General features: G+C 36.9%; 1 protein-coding gene across 6 annotated transcripts in view; it reads left to right on the forward strand.

The window, feature by feature from the left end:
* LOC139151787 (septin-9-like) overlaps nt 1-25,154 on the forward strand; it is a 51,820-nt gene that overhangs the window by 14,989 nt on the left and 11,677 nt on the right. For 2 of the 6 annotated variants that reach the window (XM_070724770.1, XM_070724773.1), the window contains exons 3-6: nt 9,980-10,135; nt 18,309-18,482; nt 22,304-22,438; nt 23,346-23,427. In XM_070724770.1, coding sequence (XP_070580871.1) covers nt 9,980-10,135; nt 18,309-18,482; nt 22,304-22,438; nt 23,346-23,427 — 547 coding nt within the window. Of the gene's footprint in view, nt 1-2,063; nt 2,198-5,347; nt 5,853-7,015; nt 7,156-9,979; nt 10,136-12,542; nt 12,693-18,308; nt 18,483-22,303; nt 22,439-23,345; nt 23,428-25,154 lie in introns of those variants that run through there. The other 4 variants (XM_070724774.1, XM_070724772.1, XM_070724775.1 and 1 more) reach the window with 4 other exon arrangements.

Here is a 25,154-nt window from a genome sequence, read left to right on the forward strand (position 1 = left end):
CTGAACACACGTGTAAAATGCTTGCTAGTTGCAAACACCACAGATTAAGGAGATTGACTCACAGAATGTCAGTAATAACTGAGTAAAGACCAAAACTTCAGCCAAAGGCTTCTATAGTAAATTGCAGACCTCAACCTATAGTAAATTGCAGACCTCAACATGTCCTACATTTATTTCATAAAAGTATTTCATTTTTATACTTATCATAAAAATCCACTAAAAAGGAGCCATATTATGCCTTTTTATGATGAAAATGGTTCTACTGGTCTTCTAATAAAAAGTTAAACTAACAACTACAACAAGCAAGATGCATCATGACTAAACTCCTGTCAGTGTTAAGCTGAGTGGTGTCCTTGATGGAAGTCACACAATTCATGCCTCAGTTCAAATACAACACCACCGGCTCTTCTCAACCATAAAATTACATCCCCTAATTTATTCACTCATTGATTAATTATTCCTCCACCCACATAAACCATTAAAATGCATCAGAAGAAACAAGAGTGAAAAGTTCTAATGCTTGAAAAAGCTATCAACTTTTTCGGTAATTACTGCATAACCGGTTTATTTCAGGATGTAACATTCAAGGCAAGACTGTACTACTCCCTTGAGAAATGCATGCTTACCCATGTCTGTTTCCTCCAGCTAAAAGAAGACAGGATTTTATGATCAGTGATGTCCGCTATAAAGTGTCCACTTAATTCATCACAAAGCAGTTTATCATTTGTTTTTCATTTGATGTTGTCCATGGAGTGCATTTTAGTCATTAGCATCCAACAGGTGTGGTTTTTTGAAGACACAGATACCACTTTTAGGGGAAGTTTACAGGCATTTTTTTGTCTCATTCCTGTGGTAGTTACAAGGAAGAAAGAACACATCTCAACATCTTTCACAACTTTGCCAACTGATGGAGCCCGCTTTGGTTCGTTCAGTTACTGTGTAGAGTTTCATTATTGATGGGTATGCCGCTTTTGAATTTTCATTCACCCTATTGTTTACTCTGTAAATTGTCCTTTGTCTCTCTCACACAAGGCAGCGGAAGCACTTATACAACATTTCGGCAACTCAATAAAGTCTCTCCCTTTGAAAAAGATGCTGGCCCATGTCCATTAGGGAGTCGAATCATAGATTTTGTGACGGACAATTTCACTGGGTCGTGGACATTGTCTGGACTTTAAACTGGGTACAATGAACGCCTACAAGTATTGACTTACCTCTAATTTTCTGTGGGCCGAGGTATCTTGTTTCTTTATTGAGGATGCAGTGTTTTCACTAGCAACCACGATTTTTGCTTGACTGCAGTTCATAGGCTGACAATGGGAATGAATTCCCTGGACGTGAATTATAAATAGAGAAATGGTGAACCCTGGCATAAAATGCATACTAGCCGTTCACCGGAAGATACGGACAACTTTTGTCTACCACAGTGGAAATAAGAGAAGCTGTTTCACTGATAGATGAGTCATAATGATCAAGCCAGGATAGCTTTTTCTCAATACTTCAGGTTCAACAGAACTCACTGAAAACAATGAAGATACAGCAAGATATTTGCAGCTACAAATAAGTAATCTGAAATTATTTTCACTTTACATGTCCATGTCATTTGAAGATATTGACAGGTACATATGTAGCTGGTGTATTGCCAACTCTGTTTGATACCGTGGAAATGGTTATACCAGTCAGTAACAGATTGTGAAGTGGATAGCCAATTAATGATATTAACCTGAAGTAAGGCCACACCTTCCTTTTTCCATAGAATCACTTTCCATTCCTTGAAAACTGAGAACTCTTATCAGCTGTTTATATTGTTTTCATCTTCAAACCTTCCTAAAAGCTCCATTCTTAGCAGAATGGGATTCAAAAGGGATGGGCAAATATTTTGCCAGTTCTGGTTTCTTTTAAACTAAAATGTCGTTGAATGGCTTTGCCCTTGGAAGACTATCTGTTATCAAAACATTGACTCTGTCGGCAGTTCAGTTATCTGCAAAAAACGTGCAAGTTGTGATCTTCCTATCGTTAAGAGATATAAAGGGCAAACATGCTGTATTGTCGAGTTTTAGTTGCCCTCATGGGGTCCTGATCTGCACTGGTGAAAAGACTTACTTTTGTATGGTTTAATTGGAGAGTTTAACCTAATCATGATTGCTTAGGGAAGTGTCTTCAATATGATGAAAGGTGTTGGCTGTCATTAACACAGGTAAGAAAGCTTTAATCATGGTGATAGACCGACTGTGCTTTAATTGAAATCTGTACAATGCAATCTGAATATTAGGATTGATTTCAGTGGATTACCAACACTGGTTAAAGTATGTCCTGAAAAAGTTGCACCAAAAGCTTTGATGACCAAATTTATTGTACAATACAGTAGTCTTTAATATGTTAGAAGACCATGAAATGTTCAGTATGATAAATGCAATGATTTATTCAGGGTTATTCCTCTTTGAACAGGGCCTGGTGTACTTTTACTAGCAAATGTGAGTAGAAATAGTTTTCAACCATACTATACCATCCTATTCTATCATCCCATCATCATTACACCAAAAGTTTGAGATCAGAGAATGAGTGTGGAGTAAACATAATACAATCATCTCAATCACAAAATGATCATTTTCTGTGATGACCGTGATTTCTTTTCAGTTTGAAAAATACTGTTTTTTGTTCCATTCCCAAAATCATGTCAAAAGGTACACACTGGCAGGGGTGTTAATAATAATATTAATGGGTTCTTAATGGTGTTCAAGTTGTCACCACAGCCTGTATATATGTAATTCCTAATGTTATTGCTGACCACCGAATTTTCGTCCAGACTCGAATATTTTGGTCAACGATATTGTACATCATTAATAATGTTAATTGTGGTAGCAAGGTTGTATATCAAAATTCTCTGGGGAGGGGGAGTAGAAGAACATGTTATAAATAATTACGTGCCTTTGTCCCCTTACCATTGTCTTCAGAGAACGATGGTTGGGACTTACATTTCAAATATAGACTTACTGATGATGGCATTGTACAGCTTTTGCCTGTGGTTGCCATTAGTTACAAGTGGTTGAAAATGAAGCACTAGCCGTGAGGCCACGATTATCAATGGCTGGGATACAAGTCCCAAGTACATAATGGACTGCAGTAGTACAAACATTTGAAGTACACTGGCCTGTGAATGTGATTTTAACCTTGCTATCCTATTGCTTGATGCACCATAGTCAGTAAGTTTGGGATTTCAAGTGCTGTACACTTGTTGTGAAACCTGTGGGTAGCAGACTGGGCCTAGATTCACACATGTAAATGATTTTACCGGTATAAAAGAGTTACACAAGTTGTGTTTTTTTGTGGTACACATTCTCTCATGAAGCCCGCCTTTTTTACGGTGTTCAATCAGAAAGGTGAAGGTATTGAACTTAATGCACTTCATTGCATATGATGTAGTTCAGCATGCAGACTTTCCAGCTTCAGGTAGGACGACAAAAATGGCAAGAGTTCATGTTGGTTTCAGCCACCACTTGGTACATCGCAGGGTTTACTCACGGTCAGCCCCAGTCCAAGGAGTGACCCATGTTTTATTTCCACACAATCACTGGCAGTTTTCCAACTACAATCAGAGTTACAGGATGTGAACGCTGACAGTTATGTAACGCACCAGTTCATCAGTTTGGACAAACTCCTACAACTTTTCTCCTTTGAACAAATTATTCACACTTGAAAGGGAAATCACAGAAAAGATGTTTTGTTTTAGTTTTTGTTGTCACCCTAAAGGATCCCTGGGCTGTTTTGTTTTCAATGTTTTTAAATGTAAATTTTGTCATGAACAATAGAAAATGACTATTTAAGGAGTAATAGAATTGTCAACAGAGTGGGTAGAATGTGTAAATAACTGATGTTTTTCTTAAAAAAAAGTTTTGCATGAAAAGCCATACATGCATATACTGTAGCGGCTGTGCAGTTGTCAGTGGGTCTTTCATGCAGGCATGACAGTGTTATGGAAAATTTTGCCAGATTAAATAAATAGTGCATGAACCAGTGGCGTGCATCTTATTTATGCTCCAATGGACATGATTATCATCACTTGTGGTACTTTTTACAGAGATCTGATGATAGCCAAAATGTTTTAAAGAAAGTCAAACGGGAGTAATACCCCACAGATTCATAGTTGATAAAATCAAGGATGTTTTTATGGTCTGTCATGTCAAACTGAGGATTACCGTGTTCATAAAATGAAACAGAAAGATGAATATCAACTATATCGTTTGGAAAAAGCATGCGTGATTAATGATTTTCTGTAATGCTGAATTGAAAATTATAAAACTAATTTTGATATTTGTGTGTTGGTTTTCAAATATTTATGTATTGAATTTTATGGTTATGTTTTGTGCTAAAGTTCATTTTTGAAGTTTTATATATATATATTTCCATAACATGTGAGAAGAAATCTTTAAAAGTTTGAGCAGTTATTAAGAAGTGTATATGAACGTGCATTTCACTTTGGTTATAACTTTGATGCTGACTGTCGAAAATGATACATGGTATATCGTACGTAGCATAGAATTTGTATCGGTGAAAAAATTCCTGTCAAGGAAAAGAATAAAACTTATCGAAACCTAAAATGTATGGATTGTAAGATGTTTGTAAGCTGCTGGTTTGATACAGAAACACTGAAAATCAGGAATGGTTCCACAAATATTCAATTACAAGAAACCAGTGAACTTACTCTCACCCAACAATGAACAAGGTTTCACACCCATTGAAAGTTGTGCTAAAGCTTTCAATATTGGCTTAGCATTCACACTCTCTTACTTCCAGAAGCATTCTGCAAGTCACAACTTGTTTATCCTGCAGTAGCCTCTGTTCTGTGAATTTTCTCCATTTGCCGCTCCACTCATTCCACGTCTATGGAAGCAAGAATCAGGCCCCAGCATGAATAGATGCTCAGAGCCCTCCAGGCAGTTTTCATTCAGGCGAGCACAAAAAAAACCGACAGCGGCATTCTGGTTGTGTTTAGTTTTTTTGTTCAACAGTGAATTCCATGGCTGGGGAAAGTAGAATTTAATTAGTGGGGCTAAAAAAAGCAGAGACTGTACTACGATTTGGGAGGAAAAAAAAACCCCAGCCGCTGAAATATATGTCGTTGCAAGGCAGTGGTGATATACGTACATTTTCATTCATTGTCTGACAGAACATGCTCAGCTTGTATACCAGTCTCTGTACACATGCGAAGCCATTCATTGTTTAATCTGTGCATTAACATAAAAAGATGAGTCAGGATGATCATTAACATTTTACAACTGGGACTCAGGTTTGGACTGTCCCATTTTAATTTTATGAGGGGTGTTTCCCAGGGGAAGAGACCCGCCTGAATAGCCTATATGGCATTTTTGCAGTCTTGTAGAGTGAAGAAAGTGTGTGTTGTAGACTCTGCAGTTCCCACAAAGGGGAGTATTGTCATGCGCGTTCAGCGTTACAGGGAAGAATAGTGTAGACTTGAGAGTGGCTTTAGTGATGCGGCCCCTGTTGACGGAGGAAAAAGTGAACTGAATTGAGGGAGAGTGACAGTGCATGCATGATACAGCCCCTCCAGTGCACACGTGTCTTGCATCTCAAGTACTGTGCAAATCAGTTGATATCACAAGTCTGCTTGGACACACACACTCCCTGTCTGTCTTGGCAAGTACGGTCTGCCATTGGAACAAAGTGAATGCAGATGCATGTGTGTGCATGTGTGTGGACTGTAGAGCCGTAATTAATCCACTGGGGTTCCTTCAGGGTGTCAGGCCTGCACTTGAAACAAAGGGACGTGATTTGAGTGTGGGGCGTGAACTCTCTACACCAATTCAGCTCACTGGCAAACCTACGACCTCAAGGTATGTCTCTCGGTTCCTCTTGTATTCGTCTTCATGCTCAGTGTAGTGAAGCCATATGCATCTACGGCTTATTTCTGATCTGAATGGAAGACTTTGGTGTCACGTTTTAATTTAGCGTCCCTCATCAGGTTTCACATTCCACTGTCCAAGTCATTCAGAACATAGCAGATAATCCCTCTACTGGCTGACACAGAACGCTGACATGTAGCAACCTGAGCCCCGTGAAGTTGTCATCCATTGCCGGATAGCTGCTAAGAAATATGTGTCAGATGCACCAGGGGGCATGCCTGGTTTAGCAATCAGTGTGAAAAATCACATACACTCTCATGACCTCATCTGCAACTCAGTTACTCTACTGAGGAGATTTATAATTTTTCAAAATTTTCATTCATCCTGTAAGGGGTGTGACAGTTACATGTATATGATTTTGCTACCATGTCAACATGTAAATATTGGTGGCATCAAATTGCAGTATTAGTTGTAAATTGCAAAGCATTCATCACGGAGACAATGTACCGGAAACTTCATAGTGTCAATGTAGTTTCTTTTGGTTGCTCACGGTTCTGTCCTGCAACAATAGTCAACATCAATGATGGTTTCCTCAGGGCTCTTAACCATGGAAACAAATTATTCAGTATAGCAGGCAGAAATGATGTGAATGTTGAATAGTTAAACTTCACCATGGAAACAAATCATTCTGTATAGAAGCCTAAGTAGGCAGAGATGATGCGAAAGTTGTATATTTTAAGTCAAATTTATTATATCCTAATTTCTTTCTTTATTCTTAAAATGACAATGACATTAAATGTAGCGAATGTTTTTCTTGTTGCATATTTTTATCGGCTGATTTCTCGATTTAGACCATCTGTAGGTAATGCTCAATACATTGTCTGATAAATCATTTATGTCAATCAGAGTCAGAATCTCCATTAAAACTGGAATCAAATATTTTATTAGCCCGCGAGTCCCCAGGGGATATGTAAACAATAACCGCAGGTAGATTGTGGTGCCATTTTCACCATATTGTGGATGACAATGGAGGGTAATTCCTTCTAATGTGTTTCCAAAGGGAATGTTTACTGTGGTAAGTCATTAAAATTTAAAATGTATAATTCTGGGTGAACCTTGAACTGTACACAATACATCACTGTACTTTGTGTGGCACTCCCCTTGATGTAAACTCTGGAGTGTAGTGATGTTCTGAGCAGGTGTGGGACTAGCACAAAGCTTTTAAGGGATAAACGTAATCGTCTACTGACAGAGAATATTCACTTGTAACCCTTTTGAAGAGATTTTGGGAAGGGTAGGTGCTTAATTGTAACTTAGCGCGATGTATCAAAAGCTATTTTTAATACGGGATTTATCACTTAGTGCATTCATCATCAGTGTTGTATGCCAGACAATGTGAAGGTAGCTAGTACAAGTGCACATCTGATGTGATTTCAGTAGGGCTTCTTTTGTTATCGTGGTGACTGATGTAGATGGTGCATGATGTCCATATATGTGGCCCATCAATGGTGTTGTTGGATCGACATTTTTCAACCACAGATACCAAAGTCCAAATTGCAGATGTTTCCCTAACAGTCTTATATAAATCATATAATTAATAGGGAAATGTATACGGTAGACAGATTTCAAATTTTTTACATTGTATGCATGCCAGTGGATATCCAGGCCTTGATAACGAACTGTGCTCATACTATCAGTGCATTTGTACTTGGGCATTGCTTATAATCTAATGTCTGCATTGATCTCATTGCATTTTCAATTCAATACGTTCTCATCCTATGGAGATAAGTTTGATAAAAATTCTTTGATGGAGATAGTATACATAAGATAGTCATGATTCCGTCTCTTTCCACTAGATATCTTTCAGAGAAAATGTGTTTTGAACTCTAATCCATCACCGCTCAGATAACGTTCTTAAATGTCAGTGTTGAATAATTATCAAAGCCTTTGCCTGATCTCCGTAACATCAATCAAAGTTAGAGGGTAACTTTGATTTGAAATTTTCACTCAAGATTTTGCACCTGTCCTTTATGGCCACAACCCTTCTCTTTCAATCAAAGGTAAAAACAAACAAACACATTGCTGAAAAAAGCAGCAACAACAAAATACCTCTATAGAACTTTTCAGGAGACAGTGTGAAGGAAAGGTATTTAATTTTATGTACATAACAAAACAGTGGGAGAACTATATGTGTTACGCTGTGACCATTGGAGTGTGTAAATTCACATATACACATCAGTGCTAGCTTTCAACTGGTGGTTGCTGGAGAGAGTCCGGCCGCCAGTGCCCTCAGATACTAATGATAGATCTCAAGTGCATATCAACCCATTCAAAGGTGGTGATCCCAATACCCTGCGGCTATTCCTGTTTGTGTATCAGATACAAAACAGACATATTAGGAAACATATTCAGAGTGCTCAGTGGTATGAACCTAGCTGACAAGTAAAGATAACGTACCGGTCTTTTTAAAAGTTCAACAGAAGTAATCATATCATTTGTAAAGGCAGTTTAAATTTTGATCATTTGCATTCCGTTGCAAACACTCTTGATGGGAAAGAGAAAATAAGATGATCTGCAAGCAGCCCTTTTGCCTTGAAGGAATGTCGTTGTCTAATCACTTATCTGATACTGTTACATTGCTAGTAACCCATGGGCAATATGGACAAGTCCAGTCTCTAGATAGAGTTGTTCATTTTGTATGACTTCAGTTAGCGCTGATTTGTCACGGAATATGACATAATAAAGTTACATGACGCCAGGCTCTGTAGATATTTAAAGAAATGACTAGTTTCACCAAAGGGCGCCTTTCTCATTTCAGTGATCTCAATTACCCTTTGACCTCCCATAAACTAAATATACTTAGCCAGGGCATGTATGTGTACAAGTGTAGGCTTTCACTACAGGCAGACAGACACTTGTACAATGGTCCCCCCTCCTTCGCAGTAATGGTACTTGGTACCAATAAATAGACAATGGCAAACTGAAATCAGTGTTCTGCAGGACACCCACCAAATGCTGAAACCTGGTTGCCAGATGAGCAACATGAATAGAAAATTATCAGAAATATAATTTAATTGGCATTGGGGGCACAGTTTACAGCCATATGCTGTCCTTATGTTTTGTCATTTCAACAAGTATAGCAAGTATATGTCATCGTCCTTGCCTGAACTTGATTTGAATTCTGATAACTGAGTCACCGCCTCTCATTCTGTATGTGCAGTAGTGAATAACTGTACCCTCATTATTAGCAGTGTCTACTCTACACTGTCTAGTCTACATTAAGTGTGATAATGGCTAGGTTTGCCACAAATTAAGGTCGGGTACCCTTTGCTAAGGTCATCAAGCAAGAGGTGAAACTCATATCAAGTGATGAGTAATGACAGTATCGCATTTCAAATCGATACTGTAACAGTTTTTTTCCCAGCATAGGGAACACAGGTAAATAGTTTTGAAACCTAGTACCTCTGGCATTTTTTTTTCATCAATTGCTTCAAGAGACCATAGTGCTTACTTCTGAGAATATTTTCCTTATTTTTGTTCTAGAACATAGGTTCGTGTTCTATTGTTCTCTCTTCAACGTGTAGGCATGCAAGCAATACAGAGTATCAGCCCTACACACAGCAGGCATCATACACGATATGCAATGTTCTTGATGGCTATGATTTTTTGTCCAGATTGAGATTTAGTCGTCAATATTAACACTGGGCATTTATATGCACTTGAAGGCGGTATTCAAAACTTGAATGCCAGGCAATTCAACGTGATTTTGGAAGTAGAACAACTTTCTGTTACACAAACAGAACAAAAATACTAGAAAATACATCAAATCTGTCAGCTAACAGAGTTCTATGACCCTCAGCAAAAAACGTGGTCAAGAGAGAATTATGTGTTTTCCAAGGAAGACAACTTAAATCTTGTTGTGCCGTCTCTCACACTGATCTTGTTTTACAATTTGCCGAGGAGGTTTTGAATACCAAGGATAGTGATTCAGTGACTTGATGCTATTGAGGAGATTAATTGCATCCACTTGAGGGGCCTTGACTTGTAAATAAACAGAATATCCTTAACCTTGACTGACCCCTGTGTGTGTCTTTCTCTCTCTTCATTTGATTTGCCAGCTCTGAGTGCGGTGTTTCTGGAGGCTGACGTCCAAAACAAAGGTTTCATAGACGTGAAGCTTGTGCCACAACTGGTGGAGAAGGTTCTGGGAAAGCGCCCACATGGCCTGGATCTAAGCAGTCTGAAGGTGAAATCTGAGTCAAGATCAGTGAAAGGTAAGACTAAGTCTTGTTTGGAGTGGAGGGGGATTAACCCTTTGAGTGCCAAAGTCCTGTTTTTGCTGTCTTTATAAAGTCAATTTTTCAGTTAATTTTTTTCTGATTTTTGCCAAAATTTTGATAAGAAACTATAGTCAGTGAAATGTTATGTCCATTTGATCCAAAATTATCAAAAAAATTAGGAAAAATTTATAAAAATTGGTAAAATGTTGCACTAAAGTTTTGATGGGAAAAATTGCAGCACTCAAAGGGTTACCCATTGCAGTCTTTGCTGAAGGGGAAGTACAGAATAATCTGCCCTAGTTTCTAACATCTGAATACACACGTACATGTAATTTCTGTACCTGATCACAATGATTTTTTGTTACAACCTGGTCAAAGCATGTATTGTAGTGGAATAAGATATGTGACCCTGATTTTCAGTGCAGTTACTGCTGTAATTAACAGGTCAATCAACTAGGCAAGCCACACCTGAACAGTTTCTCCATGTTCTGCCATTTTGACACAGTAGACAGTGCAGAACGTTTGTTTTTTTATGTATAACTGTTGATGAACTTCTCACAGTAATTTTCTTTATCAACCGAATCGGGTTTCTATTTTACCAATATGGGTCTTATTGACTTTACACAGTAATGTGTTGGCATGGCAACCATTGGTGACCTGTAATATGTAACTGTTGGCATGGCAACTGTCCGACTTTGCGTTGAATTTAGTGGCTTGTCGGGTTTCATGGAAGGTAGATTATGACTTGTCAATACTTATGGACCCCAGACAGAGCTGTGTTACAGGGGGCCTGTCAATGAATAGCAAAGTTCATTGAAATTCTGGTCCTACAAGTGGGTGTGTCATGTCAGTTCTGCTGTAGCAGAGACAATGGAAACTTAAGTTTCATATGAGAACTGGGGTTTAGTTTATGGCATTTTTCATAATTCCATGTCATTGTGAATTATGGTAGTAGGGTAAACTTCTGTGTCAAGAGGTTTATGTTACAAATGTAACTCAGCAAGACTGTAGTCTATTTACACAGTACATTACAGCCTGACGTAAATTTCAAGATAAGTTATGCCCCGACAGGTCAGTATATTCAGATATTGGTCAACATGGCAAAAATGACTGTTTAGTTAGATATAGAGATTTCCTGTCTTAGTCAGTCCAACACGGCAGTTAATTGTTAACCATTTTATTGTTACAGATTCAGATTTGTAGATACATACTATATACTTATTAAAAAATTTAAAGGATTGTCTTAGATTAAAAAAATGACGCATCCTGTTGCGATGACTATCAGATATCATTTCTGAAATATCCCCATATCCACGGCTAATGACATCAAGTCCTCTGAATAAGGATTTCTGAATCCCTTTGAAAGCTTCCAAAATATCCTGCAGGAAAATTTACATGTCTGTCGCTAAGGCAGCTAAACATAGTGTGCAACCATCACAGCGTGAAATCAATCGGACTTTAATTATTGCGTATTGAGTTCACCCAGCAGTTGTGAACATGAGCCAGCTCAGACCAGTGGGAATGGGAATTAATCAGTACACCCATTGATGTCAGGACCAAGAGATTTGGTTGAAGCTTTTGGGGATAAGAAACGGCTTTGGCCGGCCTTGCATGTACTGTATCTGTGTCAACATCATTGATCAGCAAGTGACATTGACACTGCTCAAATACTGTTTATAGAGCTTGAACATGCCTTTAGAGTTGTACTTGGAGCAACAGCAAAATAATTATACTATAGAGCCATAGGTTGTCTAGATATGGTATATTGAGGTTTGAACTCCAGGATACTCACCAAAGACCACCGTTAGAAAGCTGGATAGTGGAACTGAACAATCATAATATCTGATAGAGAAGTGGTAAAACCTTGAAAATGCATGAACTTGGTAAACCAAGTACAAAGAGAGAGCATTATTTGCCATTGATTGACCCCAAAGCCATGTTCGCTTATAGATACTAAACATTGGCGATAACTAATAGGTACTAATTACTGTAGTACATTTGTAGGATTAGTTTTTGTGACTTAATTGTCACCAATTACATTAACAGTTTGCGATGATTGCAGTTCCTGAGGGCTTCCTGTGCCTGTGCATTCCTGGTGTATGATGCTTTTAGAGAAGTGAAACCCAGTGTTACTGGCCTTTGATCTCCCTTGACAGGCATATTGTCATCCAGCAAGACAATACGGACCGTACCATATTTCAGAGTGTAGGGGTCATTAGGTTTATCGGAAAACAAAGCTATGGTGCGACTGGGCAATAAGTTAAAGTTACATATTATCTCCACAGATTACAATTTTCAATTTTTTTGACAAAATATAATACTGTGTAAATGGCAATTATATTAATTGATATTCCTTGCAACGCACCCACGTCATTATGAACCCAAAGAGCCAAATAGGGTCATAGGCCTCCCTTTTCAGATCAAAAGGGCGGTGTTATCATTGCGTAAAGCTGGGTCCAAGCCACCTTTGGAGCCATAGCCAGTGCCGGTAGCTTCCAGAGCACTCCATTCATAGGCAGGTGACGTGAGATCAAACAATAGGAAATTTTCAGTAAGTTTCGCCCTGCCTTTTGTTATGTAATACTTGCCCATGGTGGGTACCAACCAGACTTTTATTTTGGGATTTACTGAGGCTTGACCCCTATTTGAAGCATTGTATGGTAGCATTTTATGATGCACTCTACCAGACTGCTTGTGAGGCAAATTTTTTCTTTTCATCGGTAAACTCCTCTAGACCTTTTTATACCCTTTTCAAAAAGTACACTGCCTTGCAGATGAGCTCTGCTCTTTGAGTAGGTACAAACTTACCGCCAAGCTCTTTCTCATAGTGTCATTCAGGGATTGAGTTGTAGGGTGCACACTGAATGTACACAAAAACACTTGCCATTGTTTGAATATATCCATCATAAAATGCATATCATAGCTCTGCTTTAGATGAGTAATGTCATCAAGAGGCCAGAGTTTTAGGAGATACGCACATGCATGATGTTAGAGATTTTTGTCAAATAGCATGTAGTGTATATATGCTGTATTATACCGGTACTTCCTTCATTGCTTTATCAGGTGTCTTCAAGAGTGCCAGTCGAATCTAATCAGCATAGAATGGGAAAATATTGCCTTGTTTGTCTTCTTCTAATTTGAGACTGTAGAAGTTTTAAAACTTTGATACGCTCAAGCCTAAAAAATCTACAAATTCATACAGTAGAACATAGATGAGTATCAATGTCTACTTCACTCCCCTCAATCTAGGGATGGGAAATTTACAAAGACTATAAATATTTATTTTTGAGTTGTCACCAGTTGCCAATGATATCAGTTCTCTGCTTTCACTATCAGTCAGTAGAATGGTGTAAGTGTCCTACTTTTAATCTCAAGTATACATGTAAGTTTTTACCATCCTGTGCAGATTGCCATGCCAGTCTGTTAGTTCACTCCTCAGTAGCAAGGATTGAGTGTTATAATTTTTGTCAGTGTTTCGCTTTGCAGCAAATGAACAGTTCAAAAAACGATATACTGTGAAAGGGGGAAGGAGATAATTTATAATTTTATTAGACGTGTTTAAAGGAAATGTTTACATGGCCTGTTCTCAAAGCCTGTAAATATTCCTGGGTGGCTCACATTAATCTGTCTTTATACTGTGAAAAAAGTTCAAAGTTGTGTGTATAGTGTTGTTCATTGGAGTATTACCTGACTTGGACCAGAATGCAATGATATGTTTGAAGACATCCATAGTTTAAAATTATATTTAATTAAAGTGTTTGCAATTCAACCTCTCAGCCATCAGAGATGAACTTTGACTGATTTAGCTGAGTGAAAGTGTTTCCCTCGATATGTCATGGTCTTGGGCCAGGGTATGATGTATTGTTACCATAAATGTATTATTCCTCTCAACTTTTGTTTGGTTAATATACTCATTTTATGTCTCTGCAAGGGGATACATCATTGAACAGCTCTGTATCATATAGGTCCTGAACCCCTTCAACTGCATGTATTAATGTACTGGGGTGTAACTTTTACTTGTACACTTCTCTTCATCAGCCAACTTCCAGAAAAGTACACAGTAATAAAAGAGTTACTTGTAAAGTATTTCAAACTCCAGAATCTTCTCCTTTTATTAGTTTGTGCATTATTAGTTTATAGTCTTAGATCTGTTGCCAATCATTGTAAGTTTACTTTCAACTTTGTTATAGCAGAACACAAAATGGCATGTTCCCACAAATACTCTAGTTATATAATTGTTATCTCATATCATGTTCACCTTTGTTGTTGATGACAAACTACAAAATATGTTAGAGTCTAGTTCAACTGCCAGTGTGTAGCCAAAGTATTCCCTCAGTGCATGGCAGACTTGTTTTATCAGAAGTCAGAGAGTAACTCATTGTGAAAACTTATCCCATACTTTGTGTTTAGCTCTGGCTTAGTCTTCCAAAAAGCCCCATAGGCTGTAGGTGCCGTGATACATGAGGTGTAGTCAGTTTCCTGGCAAGCCATCCATCAATCTCTTAACGCTCTCACATCCTTTTGTTCAGTGGTATGGGTAAAAGAATGCCCTGTTTGGTCCCTTCTGAGGTCCACTTGTTACCTGGCTTGTAACCTGCAAGTGGCCACATTGTAAAAAATACAAGCTTTTTCTACCTTTCACCCATAATAGTGTGCCTCAAACATTGCAAGCAATGAACGCGCGGGTAAAGACTGTTTTGGGGTTATTCTCTGTTAATAGACGTATGATCCCATACCTCACCTCTGACACCCCTGAGAGTAAGCACTGTAGCAGTGGCATCTTAACTTAAAGGAGCAGGTTCTTTATCAGCCTTATCTCTGAGCAAATTGACTAACTGTGTACAACTTTCAAAGGAGAACAAAGGATTAAAATCACATAAACAGTCAATGTCAATAACCATTAATGTGAGAACCAGGGATTGAGGACTGCCCCTTTAAATGTGTTTGACATGGTGGAAGGCATCTTATGAAGTGAGATAACGTCAGGTGTGAGGTTCTAAATTTTTACCAGAATAGCATTCCTTATTGTTTTCACTGATTGAAATGCACCAAAGTGTAGAAATCGTTTACTAGTTTGCCTTTTGGAAGAATGTAAACATAACAGAAAGGAAGACAATGCTTTGTCACTTTGTACCCAGAAATTCAATCTGGTAGCAAGCATTGACCAGAGACAAAGAAAAGCTATTGAAACATTCATCACACAAAATATGTCAAAAGGGGCGTAAAATAAAATCAATTAAAAATGTTTTATTAGTTAATGATGCCCCTGGCAGAAAAGTCAATTAACTAAAACCCTGTTCCTGTAGTTTTATTGTATTTTAAAGCTGACAATTTTTCCTCCACTGATTGAAAAAGAATGATTTTATTTGAGTTTGCAATACATATGCTTTATGTCACTTGGTGAATATTTGTCCAATTATGCCAGGCATGAGTGCAGGGTTGTTTAGTCAAGATGACATATTTGCACTGTGTAATAAATGGACATGAATAAGGCAGGATTTTCAACCCAAGTGTATAATTTGTCAGTAATATGTGATATAGGATGACGTCAACAGCTTATCCGTGATTGCTTTGTGTGAATTTCTTCTTTAGATGTGTCAGATTTTGCATCTTTGGAGTGAACAGCATATTTGTTCAGCAACTCGTCAGTGGATTTTAATCTGTTCTTAATCACGTCAACGATCATTTGATTAGTCATTCATGGTAAGATAATATCCTGACTAATATGAGAGGTGTATAAATGTAGTGGTGTTGATTTAATGAACAATTAGATTGTAGCCACAGTTTCAGTTAACTTTTTGGCAGTAGTTCAACTGAATGCATTTCACAAATGTAGACTGTACTCAAAAACTTTATCTTTGTTACCAGAAGAATTTTTTTTTCATGTGCACCCGGGAAAGTAACATAGCTAGTGTTTCACTTTTTAACACATTCAGGGTGATCAGGCCCCCCCCCCCCCCCCCACCCCAGCCATCCACAGAAGTAATGAATATGAGAGAATGAAACTTGTTGTTAACACAGCCCACACAGACACGATCCAGTCATACTGTTATTGCTGAAAGCTTAAAGTTAAATCCGGATGCAGACATTGTTTGTTCGAGATATTGATGGGTATCGTATCTAGACAAGCTTTGAACATTGATCAGATATGGGTTGATTCAATTTTCTTTCTTTGATGGCAAATAGAGAACAATAATGCATGATTGCTGCACATGAACAAATGAGTGAGAAACAATAGAAGTACATGGTGATTATTCCTTTGTCTTCTGACGCTAAGATTAAAACTATCGCTCCGTAACTTTGCATAACTGTCATATCACTTTGTTCAAGAAAACATGTTTTCATATGCGTTACCCAAAGTACTACCTGTTACAACACAGTGTTTGCCCAACCATAGACAGTAGAGAAACTCTACTGTCTATGACCCTACCAATACAATACATATGTACAATATATATGCAGTGTCATCGGTCCCAAGTGAATTCAGCCCAGACTAACAATTAAGTTTGAACACTGCATTTATACATGAACATTATACATGTACTGGCAAAAGATAGTTTGCTGACATATTGAAGAGAAGGCTTTGTTCATGTAACATGGCTTGGGAAGAACATCAAACTATTTTGCAAATAGGAAAATATTAATATAAAATTTTGATCAAGAGTTACCGCTTGAGAGAGAAGATCAGATTTCTTGAAGTTGTCATAAAGTTTCGGTTTTTTCATTTGAACGTTTTCGTGAGCTTGGTTAAGATAGATACAGTCAGCTCATTAAGAAATGTGATACTTAAAGAGCCAGTAGCTGTACCTTCTTGATGATTTTTTTTCACTCTTTGTTTGTAGGTCAATGATAGTTCATCGTTCTACTCCACAAAGCATTTTGAAACACCTATTGCTTTGGTGGTCAACACAGCACGTATCATATAAAATACACTGTTCTTGTTGACATTTAAATTCTAGTCAAGACTAGAACATACTTGTCAACAATAACAGTACTTTCTATACATGTACATGCTGAGTTGACGAGCTGAATACCCTGTATCTCAGTAGGCTTTAGGAGTTGAGCAAGACGCTAGCTGACATTAAAAACAAAAAATGGTGCGAAAATCATCAAAAGTTTCAACCAACTTGCCCTTTAAACTGTGAAAAGTATTACAGTGAATGCTTCACATTACACAGATAGCAGAGATCACCATCTTGCTGATCTGTTCAAGACATCCAACATGTACTATATTCCTTGCCATTACAGACAGCAGGAACTCATCATGTTGTAATTGTTGTAATAAATGTACATCAGAAATGTGTGCTTCCCATTATCTGTGTCAGACTGAAACACGAGTGCATACAAAGTCAGTGATATCTATTATGTCTACCCAGTAGTTCAAACAATTAATGGTACCACGCTTAAAAGTAAACCTCAAGGCAAGTAGGAAACCAGAAATATTGATTTCTTTTCTCCTTTTCTGTTTCGAAAAAAAAATCTGTCACCAAACTTAATCCTGAGCCTGGAGCTTTATTTGCTGTGTATTCTCCCACATTTCACATGATTCAGTGTGTTTACTGAGCAATCCAACCATGACCCATTGCATTTTATGTGGTTTTCCTGGCCTTGGCTATTGTTTTTTTGACACAGACAGAAGTGGAACACCTCATCCGGTTTTTGATTCCACTTCTATTTTGATTTTCTTTTCTGTCAGCGTTACGAAACTTTCCCCTTTGTGCAAGTCAAAACATCTTTCCGCATTGCAAAAAGGAAATGTATGAAACAAAATATATTGAAATTATGAATCCTGACATGATTCAGGGTGTTGTTCTGTTCAATAGCTGATAAGACACTGTTAGACCTGTACATACATAAAAAATGAAGTTTAGGAGAGAGTAGCATTCTAGGGTGTGTTGTTGCTATATCAGTTCTAGCACACAAAACTTCAAGTAATTTGTATGATTATAATTAAGTATATAAATATGTTTTAGGGATAAACGTTATCATTGATTGTAACAGGTTGCGGTGGTAGCAATGTAAATTTCAGCAAAATCTCATTGATTGTCTAAAGTTCACTATGATTTCCTTATATGGATTATGTGTGGGCGAATGACAGGAAGAGTTGATTAGACGTAATGTATCATTGTAACCGACTGACACCATTTCTCTGTTCCTTGCTGTGCAGGCATCATCAAATTCACCGACTTTCTGGCCATCATGACAGAGGCTTTGTCACAGACAACCAACTGGGGAGGATTGAAGACGCAAGTTGGGGGCTATGTTGGAATTGACACCATTCAAGAACAGATCCGAAGGAAAGCACTGAAGAAAGGCTTTGAATTCAATATCATGGTAGTGGGTAAGTTTAGATTTCATTGATTTCCGAAGTTTTGCCCAGACCTTCCACAGTGACCTTTTGAACTCAACAGTTAGAAAGTTTTATAGCGGTTGTAATATATCAATTTGAGATGACCTCGTATTTCTGCCCTTTGACCTGTTGTAGTATTACTGTAACTGCTTGCCAACAATGCTGTTTGCCAAATTGACAAGACTTATAAGGCAAAAAGAAATAAAAAAATTTTCTGCTGAAAATCAGAGTAAATGTTTGTGCTAATATATGGAGCACTTCTAGTTTAGGTTGCTATCTGTATCATGATTTATTGTTATATCGAAAATTGATAATATTAAATTCTGAGATTGAGAGCATGTTTGAGTGTTTGTTGAGCATTTGATGTCAAATTGAAAAGTCATACTTGTAATTCTACTAGTGTTTACACACATTCAAGGCATGTAAGGAGAGTTTTCTTGTAACTCAAACATATTCAACTGATATTTTTTTCAATGAATAATGCGGTAGACTTTTCAGTTTTGACATTCAGTTTGTGAATGAATTCTTGATATTGACATCAGAAATAGTTTGCTAGTTGTATACAAACTGTCAAAGTTGCACCACTGCCCCATGGCCTGATCTGACAGGAAAATGTATCACCTTCCTTTCATTCCTGAGAAAACATGAGACAAGGAAGAGGAAGCCAGGTTAGCCACATCCTTTCCAAATAAATCACTCTGAAAATAGATCTGAAAGAAAAACCAATCCCACACCATTGAATATGACAGGAATTTATGATGTAACCATTTATACTTCACAGACACTTGTTCAAAGTATAAAAAAATGTTTTGTTGCCCTGTGTGAAAAGTGAATTATAGCCTCATTAGCTTTAATTTTTGATGTGTTTTCCATTAGTTTTGTCATGTTGAAATGCAGCGTTCAACTTGTCAACATAGCCTTTTGTGTCTGAAATGTCCAATGTCACTGTTGACAACTCAATTAAGTCCAGACCAGAATTTGTTTTTCAACAATAACATTGCATATTGTATACAATAGCTTAATAAGTTTATAAGGCTAATAATTTGTATTTGAAAACTCTAGGGTGAAGAAGATTCGAGAAAATTTATTTACTTTGTATATTTACAATAATAGAAATTATCAAAAGTTACGACTATTGGCCCTATATGGTCCAAAACTTTGTTGAACAATACAATTTGTGTCAAATGATGGATTGCTTGTTTGTTAATATGTAATTAATTACCACCCTTACACGGCTCTCCTCCCCTTCATGTCATGTGATTCCTATTGACCAATAAGCGCTCAATTATTGATCACGTGACCAATCAGAAATTGCTGTTCTTACTGTCTTACTGTTCAGAGCAACTAAATATCCTCACATTTGTTCATGTAATTAGAGAAAAATTTACTTACTATATGCGTACACCGACACAGAAAAGAAAGTTGTTTTGACAGTCCAATATCTTAGCCAGGCATAGCATAGATAAGTACTTATCCTGAAAGAATTGAGTACAAGCACTTGATGGCTCACAGCTGTATGTTAACTCAAGATTTTAGATACACCAAATGATCAATCTGAAAGTAGATTGGATATCTGCTGCGTTTCTTTTCTTATCACTCACTCTACCAACTCTTCCTGGCTTCCACTTACATAATAGCGTCTCAACAGCCCAAATTTGGTGTTGACAGAGAGGCTCCATTAGAGTCAGGTGCCCAGACTGCAAGGTCACCACAGTTAATAAAGCTATTGGTGATTATACTATCAAGTGTTACTTTAACACATGTGCTGATGCACATGTGTTTTGGGGGTTTTATCCTAGGCTGTGTTTTAATGAAGAAATCAGATAGTATTGTGTGGAGGAGAGAGATAAGGCCTATCTGGAGTTTGTAACAATGTCAGCCAGCATCATAATTTAATTTGAAAATAAAAAACAAAACAATACAGATATGTTATTGTAGTGCAAAAGTAATTGTCAGTCTGTGATTAGACTCCCTGTCATTTTTGAAAGATTCATTAGGTATTGTGTCAAGTTGAAGTCTGACGAAATTTTGAAAGACACTTTGCAAGTTCTCCCACAAGGAAGGAGAATAATTAAAATTGGACAGAATATGAGATAAATTAGTTGTAAAATCATGCTGACAATATGACATGCATCCTTGGTTAAATGAGTGAGAGTAATAACATCAAGAAATCGCAAATCATCAGTCTTGCACATTGCAAGAGTGAAATTAAGAACAGATGCTTATTGACATCAAATCTCTTTCACCCATCAAATCACTTGCAGAACCTAACCTGTCAACTGTGATGAAATACATTTTGAAAGTTCCCGTGTCAGTGGAGGACTATTTTTGGAATATTGCGTGAACAATTAAATTATTGTTTTCATAAGCTACCAAGAAGGTTGCTGCTCTAGTACCTTGCCAGTTTATTTTGGACTACGTACTAACCCCAGGTACCAACCCTACTAAAGCATAGTGGTTTGGGGTTTTCAAAGCTCCAAACTTGAAACCAGTCCGATGCTAGACTAATAGGTTGTGAAAGAAAAAACAGTTCACCACTGCAGAATTCTGTAGATATGGATGATTTGATATGCCTCATTAAAGTTTTATGTTGGCAATGTGATAGACCACTGTGTTTCTTACAGGGAATATTGTGCAATACATTCTTAGAAGTCAGTCTGGAAGTGTAGACAGCAATGAATTTGATATATTAGATGACATTTGCATGTAAGGTTAGCCAGTGTTGGACCATATCAGCTTAAGGGTGGTATTATCAAGAGAGTTATGTTATCAGCTATGTTGGAATGTCTCAGATGAAAAACCTGAATTTTTCAGAAATCTACAAGAAGACAGATTTTGCACGTTTCAGTTCAGCTGTGTATTATTTGGGAATTTGATTCCAGCGTATGAAAGATATAGGACTCCAAAGGTCTCTCAAAGAGTTCTTTAGAATGATTTGAAATAAAGTACAGATACAAAAAATACTAGTAAAATGTGAAAAGAAATAAAGTGATGAGGATATCAAACAAAATACCACATAAACGTATAATATGTAGAAAAGACTGTTACAAGTGTATCAGGCAATTTATCTGCAAAACAGCTCTGCCTAGCCCCAGTACTAGTACTCACAGTTATCAAGTTATCCTGAAACCCACCCAGCAATGTAGTGTGATCATTGTTGTATTGGTCTTATCACAGGGTAATACAATGAAAAGTTCCAGCATTAAGAACAAGTACATTGCTCACAAAACAAGAGGAAACTATCCAGTCCTTCATCATTTCTGTCAGTGTGTATTTACATCCAAGCTAGCAAAATAGAAAATCATTTTGAGTCTGACGTACAAATCCAATACAACACAAACAGATTTTGATATGGGTTCAAACATACAGAAGCAATCAGATTCAAATATACTTCATTTTATGCATTCAAAAATGAGTATTTTCAATAAGTGGACAATAATTGTGACCGTTGAATACAAGTGCGTACTCTATTCCTTTCATTAAAGTATGTTTAAATGCTTTACTTGTCAACACAAATATTATGCATAATGTGCAACTGTATTATTGTCAACAAATAGTATTATCCAGTGGGTCCAGACTAAAATTTAGTTTTGGACAATAACATTGGAGATTTAAACACATACAGGTTACGTTGACAAGTTGAATACCTGGTATTTCAATGTGATTTAGGGAGATCAACAAGAAACAGTTTCGCAAACGGAACAAAAGTAATGAAAAATGTACCAAAAGTTAGTGCTGATGGAGCTTTAAAATGTTTCGTGAAAATGCAATAACCACAATGTCTGCCGTGTTTTGTTTTCCTTTGTATATAGGAGCAAGTGGTCTGGGCAAGTCCACCATGGTCAACACATTGTTCAAAGCCAAGATCAGCAGAAGATCGTGTGCTGGCGAGGGAGACAAAACTCCAGTCATTCCAAAAACAGTTCAAATTAAATCAATTAATCATGGTGAGTGGCACTTCCTGCAACCAATCATGAAAAATTTACGAGCATTTGTGTTTTTTTTCCAACTTTCAGTTCCAGTTGTTGTCAAGGGCTTGGAGAATTCTTGCCAAATTAGCATTACTGAAAAACTGAAAAGTTTCAAAACTATTGTTGTGCCCTTGACAAATCAATATCTTAACTGAAACACTTGGTGTAATACATATTTTCAGCTTCACATGTGGTAAATGGACTCTCGAGTTTGCATGACTCATTACATGTAAGTACCAAGGAACTTTATCCAAAAGGGATAAAGTGAGATTTGGTAACATAAGCATGTCACAAACATTTTGTGCCAAATATTTCTATTTCTTCTGTTTTGTATTAATCTTTGAATCATATTTCCTCTAAGGCATTGCAACTCAAAACTTAATTGAAATTAAATCAAGTTCATATGAGGTCATTGTGATAATAAACTGAATGAATTTGCAGCTCTTAATTCATTCCGTTGCTCTTGTTTGGGTGACAAATATACTTGCCATTTTCAATGCAAACTTGTCATCAAATTTTGAAATGGTCTACAATCACTGTAATTGTTCATGATCTTACTCTTTCATTTCACCAAAAAAATATGTTTCCTTGTTAATTTCGACATTATTTGTGCAAAAGGGTTGAAGTATATTATTTCTATCAAACATGCACTCTGCTATAGAATAATTACATCTGCACTCTCTTTGAATTTGAAATTTATATATGTGGGACAATTAAGAAAAGCATTGCTATTATATTCCCTGGGACTGCATCCTATCTGTGTAGTAAGATAACTGTCCTGTATGAGTCATGGTTAATTGACAAGATTTGCCTTATAATAATCTATTTCAAAAGGGAAAAAAATCTCATTTTGCTTTTGGAACAATCTGATTTCACCTTGTAGTAATTGAAGAGAAAAGTGTGAAACTAAAGCTGACAGTGACAGACACACCAGGCTTTGGAGACCATATCAACAATGAAAATTGGTAAGTCACAGGGCAATGAAAGATGTTTAAAGGGAGGATTTGCTGTAACTGTTCAAAACATTTTCATTATATTTCTTCTTGAAAACAAATATATTGTCTTCCTTTCACTGATGAATTCTTGGACTGAAATTCAGTTGTCAACACATAACACAGGACAATACACACATACAGGCTGAGTTGACGAGATAAGGCCGAAAAAAAAAATTGTGCTGTTTCGATAACCCGACCTACCCTATTTTTCACCTGCCAACCCTAAACTTTTTAGAGCTACGTAAACACGGAAGTAAAAAAAGAAAGAAAAAACCCGTAAAATCACGCATTCATTACCTGGCATTTGATTTTTGCTTGAACGAGGATGTCTTTTATGTTTTATTCCTTTTATATGTATGATACGTTTTTCTGGAAATGTTGTGGCCAGTGTTTGACCGCCCTGAACCCCTGAAAAATGTATATTTAAAATAAAAATATTTTGGAAAAAAAAATTCCTGCCAACCTACCGATCCTATTTTTGAAAACCATGTTTTCGGACCAGCACAATTTTTTTTGCCTACACACCAGGTGATACAATATGATTTTCATAGTTTAACAAGAAAATATTTAAAACAATTAGTCCGTGGGCTGGAGGGGCCCACCGTGCACCCCCCCCCACATCCCTACTTCTTGGGTATTTTTTTGTTCTTTAGGACCTGCTGAACAAGAAAAAAGATGTTAACATTGGATATTTTGGGATGCACTACCTATCTGGGCTGGTTTTTGATTTGCATGTACCGCAAAAAATGGCGAAAAATGGGTAGGGGTAAGGGGTACTATATCCTCCCCTACATTGAGTAAACTAGCATGAAATAGCACAAACTATACATTTTTGGAAAGCTCAGATTCTGCTCTTTATGAGAAACACCAATTTTAGCAAAATTAATTTGTGTACATAGAATAGGACGACTTTAAAATGATTTTTTTTTGACAATTTTGAAATTTTTTACCCAAAATACCATGTAACAATTGTGATTTACTTTTTATTAAGCAAAATTTTGACAGCTTTTTGTGTTTGAATTATTTATTCCCACATATTAAACAAGAAAAAAGTGTTAACATTAGATATTTAACTATACACTACTTCTCTGGAGTCAATTTTGAATTGCGTGTATCTGTATGGGGTGTGCAAAAGCTAGGGGTAGGGGTACAACATTCTTTCCTTGATGAAGTAAACTGGCTTGAAATGCCATATACCTTATAGTTTTAGAAAGCTTAGATACTGGTCTTTCTAAAATGCATAAGTTTTAGTGAAAAAATATGACGTCATAGAATTGGATAACTTTAAATCGATTTTTCTGGTAATTCAGTATTTTAACCGGAAGAAAATACGATAACTATTGTTTCCTCCTTATGAAGCAAATCAAACACATTTATGGATGTTATTTACTAATTGCAATGTGCTGAAGAAGAAAATAAATGTCAAAATTGGGTATTACCATGCATTATTGTCTCTAGTCACTAAAATAGCAAGTTTTGCTACATTGGTATATCGTGAATGGGCATTTTATTGTTATGCAATGAACTAATGCACAGCCTTAAAAAGAAGACTCGAAAACGTGCACACATAGTCACATTGCCATTTTCTCCTTCAAGTAAATAGATTATTGACGACTGTCTATTGTTATCATTTAATTTTTAAATATTTTTCTATAAAATAATTTTGTTAAGGCGTATTTGGAAAATTGTCTATGCCT

This window comes from Ptychodera flava, chromosome 15, assembly GCF_041260155.1.
Source record: "Ptychodera flava strain L36383 chromosome 15, AS_Pfla_20210202, whole genome shotgun sequence".
NCBI classification, from domain to species: domain Eukaryota; kingdom Metazoa; phylum Hemichordata; class Enteropneusta; family Ptychoderidae; genus Ptychodera; species Ptychodera flava.